The 12,014-nt window shown below is 36.4% G+C and overlaps 1 protein-coding gene across 7 annotated transcripts in view; it reads right to left on the bottom strand.

Moving 5' to 3' along the window:
* The window catches only part of LOC122513973 (optomotor-blind protein-like), a 93,052-nt gene extending 81,038 nt beyond the window's left edge, over window positions 1–12,014 (bottom strand). For all 7 annotated transcript variants that reach the window (XM_043630535.1, XM_043630537.1, XM_043630538.1 and 4 more), the window contains exons 1-2: window positions 10,548–12,014; window positions 3,118–3,442 (exon numbers count right to left, since the gene is read on the bottom strand). In XM_043630535.1, coding sequence (XP_043486470.1) covers window positions 3,118–3,442; window positions 10,548–11,367 — 1,145 coding nt within the window. In that variant the 5' untranslated portion in view covers window positions 11,368–12,014. The remainder of the gene's footprint in view (window positions 1–3,117; window positions 3,443–10,547) is intronic.

Genomic DNA, 12,014 nt, shown 5'->3' with positions numbered 1-12,014 from the left:
TAGACGATGCATTTAAGAATGATGATAATTATATCACTAGATCGTTGGAATTTGTGTGAATTCTTGTTAACGTTAGTCGTTTAAAGCGTCTCAGAAGATCGATCATTAGATGAGTAAGAAATTCATCGGGAATGTTTTTGTAAATGGTTTTATTACTTGCGTAATAACGTGTTAAGCGTATGAACACTATACTCGATCACTATACTCGATTATTAATTGTTAGAAAGAAAGAGGTTTCCTTGCTTCGTACGTTCTTTTCGGTGTCGATTGTCGCGTTCGATTTTTTTGTCTCTTTTTGTTTATCTATTTTTTTTGTTTTTTTGTTTCTTTTCTATTTCTTTTCTTCGAAGCACCCAGAACTTATTAGGAGTCTCGAGTCGAAGCGTCCTCGAGATCGACAACGAGCTTTGCTGCATGCGTACACGCGTCTTGTACGTTTCCAGTAGGTCACGAGAACGCACCTACACACATGTTCCTCAATGATGTCTATGTGTGTGACAGGGAATATACATATATACATATACATATATATATACTATAGAGGAGGAGTCTCGTATGCGTCAGGGTGCATTCTATATTGGACAAGTATAGAAACAAGAAAATATAAAAAGAGAATTTTATTTCTGTCTCTCTGCTAATTCTAATCCATCGGAACAGAACAATTGACATCTTCACTTGTATACCACTGTCTTTTCTAATCAATTTTTAATATATTCAAACTGAAAAATGTGAATAAAGAAAATTCAACAATTTAAATAACGTACAATTAAATGAGAATCGTGGAAAAAATAAACGGTTAAATCGAATTACAACAAAATATTCGAAAATAAACAAACAAACAAACAACAAATACAAATTCGTATGAATATTTTTCTAATATTTTAACCGATCGAGAGACAATAATCTAAACGAATTTTAATAATTAAACGATTTTAAGAAAGTTCGTCAAAGTTCAAAAAAATCGATTTTTTTTTTCTTCAATTTTTTAAACTATATATATATACAGAAAGAGAGAGAGAGAGAGAGAGAGAGAACAAGTTTTATAATGATAGCGACTAACGATAAGTTTCCTTACGTGTAGACAGGCAACGTAACACACATAAACGTGGACCTCCAACATTTTCTCTCTCTCTCTCTTTTTTTTTCCTGGTGGTAAGAACGACGTTTAATGTGCAACTACAGACCACCGAGTTTATGCTAGATTATCCACTGCAATCATGCGAAAGTCCGCGACGAACAACGTGACGGGCACGAATTTGAACGAACTTAACGTCTTAAAAATTAACACTAATAACTGTGAGAGGAAGCATCAAGTTTTCGACCTCAACACATCTATAATTATTAACAAATGAAACTTCAAAAATTACTTCTTCTTGCTAGGAACTAAAATTATTCTTTTTCTTTTAATTATTATTTACTCGTTGAACAAAATACGTAAAATAGAATTATTTGTAAATAAGACGCATGGAAAACCGTTGCAAACCGTACGAATAATTGTTTCCCATAAACATGTATATACGTAATATTACAATGAAACAAAAAGATAATAAATTTCATAAAGAAAGAAATGTGAAATGATTAATCAGCGTGGTCGTTCGTTAGATTTACGTCAAGGGTGAGAAAGCTGAGTTTCTATTCGGCCAGACTAACAGGAAGCAACCCCTTTATCGCAACACGTATAGACAGAAAAATCAAGTGAGAGAAAGAGAGAGAGAGAGACAGAGAATCCCCAATGGCAAATCACGATTTCCCTTTCTCGCGATACTAATGACGCAAATTAGGAGAGCAAAGCCGAAATCCACGTGCGAGTTTCGCATTGCGCTCTCTCTCTCCCTTTCTCTCCCTGTGCAGACAGTAAGAGAAAGAGAGACGAAGAACACCCTGTTTGCAATCGAATGTACGCGAGAGAGAGAGAGAGAGAGAGAGAGAGAGAGAGAGAGGATTAGTACTGTGTAGTATCGTATACACATGCAACAGGACACTAACGTTCAAAGATTAAATCCGTCCGATATATGCACTCGTGAAAAGCATCACAGAGAGACAGGGAGGAGACAAGCTCATGAACGTGTACGCAAACAATTAAATAATAGGAATGTTGAAGAGAAACGCACGCTGTGAAAAAGAAATAAAAAAAAAAAAGAAAAAAAATAGGAAAATAAAACCGTATAGAAGAATTTCTACGTGTGTATATACATCGGATGTGTATGGAAATCCTTAGATGTTATGTGTAAGTACGTAAAGTAGGAATGAATATGAGTAACATTGATATGTCGACACAATTACAAATATATACACACACGTATATTCTATACAAATGTACGTTTCTAGATGGAAATATATGTGAATGTAAACGCGAGCGCAAAAACACGCACCTGTACGCGTCGCACATGAAATATGTAAAGGTATATGCTCACCCTTTTCCAGGCGCGTGCTCTATTCTCAGCTATTATAGTTTTCAGCTCGTGTCTGTCTATCTAGAAGCCCGTTCTAACTTCTAAGCCTAGTCGCGGAAGAACGCGCTTTTCATTTCTTTTTAAATTACTTACCGGCCTATCTCTCTATCTCTAGTTCTTTTTTTATTTCTCTCTACCACCCTATCCACAGTCTTTGCTTTTATGCTTGAATCTGATAGGCTGCTCTACGCGTTTGTATAAACCATGATCGCTGAAGTTTACTTCGAAGGACGAAAAGTGGGCTATAGAAAGAAACCACTTGCTTTTGTCAGCAGCTTGTAAAGCGTTCAACGGTGCCTTTACGTTTCCTTAGTACCGATCAAGAAATCATGAAAATGTCATTTAATATTTATGGAGCAAGCTCGTAAGGCATATTTTAACGATCAAAATCATTTAACCTTTTCTTTACCTATTGTCAATAATTTTCTAATTCGCGTTTATACAAATTGTATAAAACATATTTGAAATATAGAAGATAACGACGAAGATGTCGCTTGCGATATTAATCGGTCTATCTCGATAAAGAGACTATTTCTTTGAGGAAAAATATTGTCGACAATTAATACGTTAAAGTAAGATTTCAAGGTACAAATACATTTTCCTATTGAGAACAAAATGGATACTCTTAAAATATATAAACGATGACGATCATGTGAAAACTTACCGGCCACTTTTGGTGATGACCATTTCGGTGCCAAGTTTATGAAACTTTTCCCAAAGTTCCTTGCCCTCTAGCGTGACTTTAGGATCATCGACTACCCCATCTTCCTCTGGATGATGAGGTGGTACCAGAGGATGATGAGGAGCGGCCAGGGGGTGGTGCGGTGCCAAGGGATGCGGCGAAGTATGCAGCATCCCCGGTGGCAAAGGTGGCCTCAGAGGCCTCATCGCTGGACCTCCAGGACCACCTTGGTGATGATGATGTAATGCAGCTGCTGCCGCCGCCAGGACTGCTGCTTCTTCGGGAGTATGCGGACCCAATCCTAAACCTAACAAATATACAAACAATCGTCAATACGATAAACGAATCCATTAACCCCCAGGACGATAACCATCGCCCAACACGAATAGATTAGATGAACTTGCTAAGATATTTCGATGCCTCTTTGCTTTCAATTTATTCTCATAAAAAGCCCAAGAACCCACCACGATTATAGATCCCATTTACAACAGATATTCTTCTGTCGGTCAAACGATCATTTCCGACAAATCCATTATCTCTCATTTAACATTAGAATTCGTTATCTTTTCCTAAATTCATTCTCATAAATCTCGTCTCCCAGATCTTTATCCAAACGAACGAATGGTATTTTCAAAAATTTCTTTCAAATTGTCCGAGAGCTTGCTCATCATCAATTTCATTTCCAATAATTATCAGTAAAAGTACTTTTATCTAAAAATGATGTATACATCGCGTAGTATACGTTTCTCAAATAATGAGATAATCGTTCATTGCAAAATTAATTTTGTCCTCGGTAATGTTCTTGAAAAAGAAAGTTCGGAAAGAAGAATTCAAGATAAAGATCGCGATGGATGATGACAGCTGTTAGGCGAATCATCCCTAGTTTCTCTTTCCAACCCCTTGAGAAACTTGAAGATCTTTCCTGTATTATTTCTTCATGTTCTTATTCTCATATACATACTCGTACTCGCACGTTGAAAGAATCCTCTTTGATCCGACCACAAGGAATAAGAAGTTGAAAAGTTTACGGGAAAGCTTATTTTCCTTTTCCTCTTTCTTTCTTTCTTTCTCATCTGCTACCCCTTAACCCCGCTTTTCTCTTTATTCATCCTCGTTCAGCTCACCTAAGGGTTCCTACCACTCTATTTGTCTATCTTACGAGCTCTAAAAAGAAAATGCCTTCGGGACGTTCTAAACGTTTGCAAATATAACTATAGATCTATAGATATAACGTGTACTACTATTCTTGGTACGAAGTAGAAGAGACGAGAACTTAAAAATAGAATTGACGTATTCGTTCCTCTACTCTTAGGTCAATGGAGCAATCTATCTGCTCTAACAATTACCCTATTCGACGTATGATCAAGAACGTTTAGTTATCGTCACAGATGTTGCGTGGATAAAGATAGGGATAGAAATTCTCTTCTAACAGTGAGAATTAGAACGTTCCAAATGAATTGTTTTTTTCAAAAGTGTTATCTATTAATTCGAATGAATTTGTTTTTTTTTATTTTCTTTATTATTATTATTATTATTTTGAAACACGAGCGCAAATCGATATCGAACGATTTCGTCGAACGGATGTAGAGTGCGTTCCCAATGTTTTAATGAAAATTCTTGAAAAAAATAATCGATCGCGATTGGATCGAATGAAAAATGTCGATTATCGAACGAGTACCTTCAGAGATCGCGTATTAATTTGTACAATGTTTATATTAAAGAAGTGTAAGTACCCAAGGAGATCGGTGTACCCGATCGTGTAATAATTTTCTCAATCATGATTCAATAACGATAATTCACCTATTACATGGATAAGTTAGAATTGAACGTTTACAAGAGAGATGTAATATATATCTATCTATCTCTGTCTGATTAACGCAATAGCTCATATTTAACTAACGACTCGCTTAATGTCTCGCGACGTGCCACGGCTTCCTGAATTTCCTTTCCATTTCGATTAATTACATGGAAAGGTGCGCGCGAGCGCACGCTCTTTATCGTAAAAATGTTTAAAACCTGTTGCACGTGTAGCGCTAACGTTGCTGGAAGCTGTGTGTTTGCAGTTGCAGTTGCAGTTGCAGTTGCAGTTGCTGTTTCTATTGGTGTCGATCACCGATACGTGTTAATCATCGAATTAATATCGCTTTTATCATTCCCATGTAAATTCAATTTATTTGTTCTTTTAGTTAATGCAGTAATTATCAAGCTTTTGTGATATATCGAATATTTACACACACTCGCGCATTCGCGTTCGCGTTCGTTCACTTGACTCGCGCGCCAGGGCACACGTATTATGCATATTTACGTTTGTATATAAACTTTTCTCTCTTTCATTTATTTCACGTTCATTATTACTACACCGAGTTTGTAAAGAGAACGGGGTAAAGAGAGCAACGAGGGGGGGGGAAAGTATTGACACATCACGTTTAATTAATCTAACGTGTTTTTACTCTTCGTGATTTTAACTAATTTTCTTCTTTCTTTTTTATATTTTTTTTTTTATTCTTCTTCTTCTTCTTCTTTTTTTTTCAATAAACGCATTAATATTATTTAACGATAAAAGGTACGTATACGATATTTTCATATGAAACTACGAATAATTGAGATGTGATTTATGAATGCGATATAAGTACTATTACTATTTATTATACTACTCGGTAAACGTACTAATTGAACAACTTTTTAAACGAGATTTGAATAAATGATTAATATCGATCGTAACAAGGAAACGGATCGTTTTATTTATATTATTAATAATAATAATAATAATAAGAGTAAGAAGACGAATAGAAAATTAAAACGAACACTTGTCATAATTCATTATTTTTTTAATATATTAAAATTAAAGAAGATCATTAGAAACGTTAGATCTCGCTTATCTACCCCAAGTTGAATAACAAAGTTTATTTGTTTTTTATTTCTCGTTATCTGTTCTTCTTTTTTTTTATTTTTGGGAGATATTTTCTTTTTTTTTTTTTGTTAGAAAGAGAAACAGAGAGAGAAAGCAATCGACACGCGAGAACAAATCGATCGACTTTTCCGACCGCACAACGTAAGCACGGCAAAAAATAAAATCACTTTGCCCGAGTTTTGTCGTCCGTCGATCGTGTAATCATTTTTATTTCGCGTTTCTTTTTTTATTTTTTTTTTTTTTTTTGTTACACGGTTTTATCATTTCCCTTTTTTTTTTTATCCCTTTTCTGCGATGTACACATTTCCCTTCCTTTTCTTTTTTCTTTTCTTTGTTTCTTTTTTTATTTTCAATTTTGTTTTGTTTGTTTATTTTTTCATCTAAAAGGTCTACCCCCTGCAAAACCAACCGTACGAATATCGACTCGAAAAAAAAAACGTTTCTCGATTTTTAATCGAAATATAAACCTATAGTTACACGTTTCTATACATATATGTATGTGTGTGTGTGTGTATATATTTTTTCCGTATTTTAACTTTTTTTTTCCCAAAAAGAGACGCAGTAGAAATTGTTTAAACATATTTCACTAACAATGCGAATTGTGTTTTTATCGCACGTTTTTGTTTGCCACCGTTGTGCTCCATGGGGGTGGGGGAAGGAAGGGAAAAAACAAAAAAGGAAATGAAAAAAAATACAAAACTGCTTTTGAATCGAGAGCTTGTCGCTTTCGAGCCGACGATAAAAACGAAAAACAAAAAATTCAAAACAAAGAAACAAAGCTCTTTCGATTTTGGAACAAATTAAAGATTAACGATTGTTTTGGAGAACAACAATAAATTACTTCGATTAAATATTTGTTTCGCAATGATTTAAGATGCGGGAAGCGCTGCGTTATTTTTTTGTTGTTTTTCTTTTTTAATAAATATTGTTTTATTAATAATATTAAAAAGATTAACACGTATGAGATTAAAAAATTATTTGAATCTCGAACGAAACAAAATGAACGTTTTCTTTGAAATACTATAATAAAATAACACGAACTTTCCGCTTATTTATACTTCCTTATAAATATACATCTAATTCTTTTTTTTTTCCACTTTTTATTTTATTTGTTAAACAACGAGGAAAATAAAAACGTTTTGATGAATTCAGATCAAAGGAAATTCTTTTCTCTCACTATTTTCTCTTCATTTTGTTCGTTCATTATAGAAAAGTATATAAAGTGTTGTAAAATATTAACGAAAGTGTTAAGATAAAAAAATAAAAGTAGCATTTAACCTTACGCAATATTGCAAAGAAAAGAAATTTCATGATTTTCGCGATTTTTCAAGTTAAATTCCAATGGTTTTTGGAAATAATTGAGACAAAGATACGATTATATTCCTCTTAGCAACTATTTAACAATTATTTTTTGCTAAAAATAAACTAACAACCACAGTTTTATCAATATTTTATTTTCACGAAAAGAAATAACAAAATATGAGAATATATTAAAAAATATTTCGATGAAAAGTAAACATTCGCGTTGCGATTCGGATAGGACAAGCAAATGTGAACAACAAAATGGCGCGAGATTGTAACGAAAATTATATTCTTTTATACGTTGAACAAAAATTCGAATAAATTGAACAAATTGTTCGTTTACGTTTCTAGAACGAGGTAAAAAAAATACAAAAAATTACGGGGAGTATAGCAAGCAGATTTGATCATTTCGCAATTGAATTCTCTTCGTTTTTTTTCTTCTTCTTCTTTTTTTTTATCATTCGAGAAAGGTTGAAAAATGGCTGCCAAACGAGTTTCCGTGAGCGGAGACTTTTCCATGGAGAAAAATATTTCCTTCGGCATTTACGAAGCATCAAACGTACCGACGTTCTCCCGTTTTCCTCGATATATATTCTTCATATGTACATATGTGTATATACGTTCTAGGGAACTTAGTTTTACACGTGGCATATTAATAATTTTAACGGTGTTGAAGGACTCGATAACGATAACGACAAGAAATGACGCGTTTCTTACACGATAATGTATTTTCTTATCGCGAATAATAAATAATAATCGAACGAGTGACATTTTGTTGAGTATTTGACGTTAACAACGATTATGATTCTTTCTTTCCATTGATTTACGAACGTTTCTTCATTTTTATAATTCCTAAGGAAACGAATTAAATACAAATCTTTCAAAAAAAAGAAAAAGATTAATTTAGACAATTTACCATCGCGTTGAAAACAGTATTTATCCTTTTTTACAAAATAATCCGAAAAAAAGAATAAAAAAGAAAGAGAGAGAGAGAGATAAGCGTTATGGTTTTACTTCTAACTGAGATTCTAACTATAAATATTATTACATGTATATTCATACGTATGTGTCCAAATAAAAATTGTATAATTGTATACTTCAAAGCGTAATTAACAAGAAAGAGATGAAATATTTTCAGACCGAGAAAAATAAATGGACAAAAATGAAATAAAATAAAAGTGTTTGTGGGGGCGGGGGCGGGGTTGGGGGACAAATGTTTTTCCTCTTACTTATTCCAATTAAAAAAAATACAAAAATATAAATGAAAATAATATTTCTATATCGAATAATCGATTTATATAAAATGTAATAACATATTGAGAATCCGTTTCTCTTAAAGGACGATGGCCTAAAGTATATCGCATTAAATGGAATAGGCTTAAAAACGGATTAGAAAGTTAGTAAGAAATTGTAGAAATTGAAGAAAAGTTCAAACGTGTTAGAAGAATATTAAAATATTGTATTTCGTTCAAATGATCGTTGGACTCGTAGTCGATCTCATTGTTAAGTATTCGTCGTATCTAACCGACTGACACGAGTTTAACGCGCTCACGTCTTCGTACCAAGCGCGGCAAAAGAAACGCACAAGTTACACGCACCGAATTTCGAATACCCGAGACGTCGGACATGCCCTTGGCAAGATTAATCGTCACTACCTACGCTCACTTGGACGAAAGCCCAACGCTAGACGAAAAAAAAAGAAAAGGAAGAAGATCCTTTTTCTATCTCCGTCTCTCTCTCTCTCTCTGTCTCTGTCTGTCTGTCTACCCGTCTTTATTTTTCTAATTTATTAGAAGACAATTTTTTTTCAATTACAGGAAAGAGTTGAAACAACAAACAACAAATCACCAGGTTGATCTATGAGTCCTGACAAAAGAATCATTTATATCTAGGAAGAAAATCATTTTTAATCTTAACCCCGACAACAACCATTACGAATTACTACCGGCAGATTAGAAATTTAAACGATTAAATACGTGACTTCTCATTGTTATTATTTGATTTCTTTTAAATATATGATATCATTTATTTTCAACATTTTAATATAAAGTGTCGTATAATTATTTTTATGTTTTCGACTGATTTTTGACGTATCACCTGTTGGATATTTTCATATTGGAAAATTGGATTAGAATTTTGAAGGATCGAGACTATATTTTATTATAAATTGTAGCAATATTTGATGAATTTGATTGACTTCATTGCATATTTCTAAACGACGAGAATGAATTAGAAATTTTCTATGAAGAATAATATATTTCGACAATAATGTAGCTTTAAGAAAATTATTAGATGACTAATTTTTTTTGACCGCAAGGCATTCGTTAGCCGTTACATATGCCTAAACAAAAAACTTTCACCGATAAACAAGTTGAAAAGTCCAACTTAATATTCGCAAAGTTAGCTGATAAAAATATAATAGAATACCTTTGCCACAACGCGTGTCAACGCAAACGTCGGAGATTAATTCATCGTTTAAGGTAACGAAAAGAATAAGCAGGCATGGCGGATAAAGTGGATGCATGTAATAATAAGATGACAGATAAGACAACACAGGATGAACAGCACATTATCAGCCTTCGAATCCGCCACACCTGTCCCTTTTTTTTCTTTCAAAGTTTTCTACCAAAAGAGAACGAGCAAACGCCAAAGTAAGAAAGTTTCGTAAGATTTTGCATGGCGATTTATAAGAACGATCATAGCGCAAACACTCCGTCTCTAAATTCTTATCAATGGAATCCAAAATTATGTTGCAACGTGGTATTAACATTCGGCAGCTCATTTAACTCACGAGATATGCCACATCGATTGCATTATCTTAGCCGACGTTATAACGTATTGCTGACGTATAGCAAGCGAATTTTTTCCGCAGCGTCACAACCGCATTCTCGATCTTATCCCACACACGCACGGCACACACATGAGCGCGCGCGCGCTCTCTCTCTCTCTCCTTCTGTTTGACTTTTTTATCTCTACATTGTTACAACGAACATTGCCCTGTACATACTGAACATGGAATTTTTCTTCGCGACAGAGAGAACAATTTCGCAGGAGAAATTTTCTCCGATCCAAAGATGGAGTTGTAATTAGTATCTCATCGATATTACTCTCGAACGGGACAAACGGAAATGAAATTTCGTAGACGAGGGGTGGGATTAGTCGGAAAATCGCGGTGGAAAAAGCGATATCGAAGGAGTACCTGGTGGCGTGATGCCGTGAGGGTTAAGATGCGGATGATGATGCGGACTGGTGAGTATAGCTTTGCCCTGCAGATGATGAGCCGTCGGCCCTGGCGAGCTGGTCGGAGGCAGATGAGCCGCCGGATTATAAAAACTAGCGGCTGCCAGTGCAGCGGCACTGAAGTAGCTGGCAGCGGCAACGGCCGAGGAAGGATGAGACAATTCCCTTTGGGTCGGTAAGGGTGGCGGAGTTTCGGGTGCCGCTGCCGGACTGCCGGGTCCCCCGGGTGGCGGCGATGCGCTACCTTGAGACGAGGAACCACCTAGGATGGGTGGATGAGTGTTGGCAGCAGTCAACAAGGAGGAAACACTAAAATCCGTTGGTCTCGGAGCGGCCGGTGCTGGCAAATGTTGTCCCCCGGCCGTGGAGATGTGGCCGTTGGGATTATTGGAGGTTAGTGCTCCAGCTGCGAGAGGACCAGCGGTTCCTCCGCTGCTGGCAGCACCGAGTGGTCCTCCACCGAGGGAGCTCGCGAGCGAGCTCGTCAACGAGCTTGCGAACGGCGAGTGCTGATTCAGAGCCGTCGCTGACGCGGGGTACGCCATCCCAGGCCCCCCCGCCTCGGCCCTCGGCCCCGTCTTCGCACCCTCGACCACGTTAGCCTCCAATTCTCTGCGTCTTAACCGTTGACCTACGACAATGTCGTCCTTCAAGGAGGAAGAGTCCTCCTCCTCCACCACCACCAACTCCTCAGGCCGTGTTCGCTGTTGCAGCGCGGAGGGTTGCGGAGTGCTGGCGCAGTGGGTACCCCTGCACGCTGTCTCCTGTTCGAATCTCATCGAGACGGGCGAGTGTGCCGAGTCGCGCGAGATTCCTCTTCGAGTGACTCTAACTCTTCTTCTTTTTTTTCCGCGTCTCTGTTATTTATCTTCCTTCCCTCTATCGACCACTTTGTTCTTTGCCTTTTTGGCTACTCTATCTTTTTCTCTCTCTCTCTCCTCTCTCTATATATCTTAAAGTCTCTTTTCGGAAAGCACGTGAGGCACTTATTCGATCACCACGCCAACATATTTCTTGCTTTCTCGTTCAGGAACGTTGAGGATTCTGATCCTTCGAACGTTCACGCCTTTTCCTGCCAAAGAGATGATTCACCCTCGCCTTCAACGACCCATCGATCCTTCCCTTCTTCATCTTCTTATTCATTCACTTGTCTTGACGGATACCTCTTCTATGTTCACTATCACGATTAAGTGAAACGATTTCGATCAACGATATTTTTCTAATCAAGCAGCACTCTCACTTTTATCGGATTGACTTAATCGCACCTACAGTTGCTCCCATCCTTCGGTAGGTAATCGTTCACTATTTTTCGTTTCACCAGAATGACTCTTTTTTTCCACTGTTTGCCAGAACACTCGTTTGGTTCACGATTTACACAAAAGGACAATTGGACAAGCGGATAATATAGAGCACGTATGAATGTTAA

The sequence above is a fragment of the Polistes fuscatus genome, unplaced genomic scaffold (assembly GCF_010416935.1).
Source record: "Polistes fuscatus isolate 324 unplaced genomic scaffold, CU_Pfus_HIC Scaffold13, whole genome shotgun sequence".
Classification (NCBI taxonomy): Eukaryota; Metazoa; Arthropoda; class Insecta; order Hymenoptera; family Vespidae; genus Polistes; species Polistes fuscatus.
The sequence above is the reverse complement of the archived record's forward strand: the minus strand, read 5'-3'. Positions and strand labels throughout refer to the sequence as shown.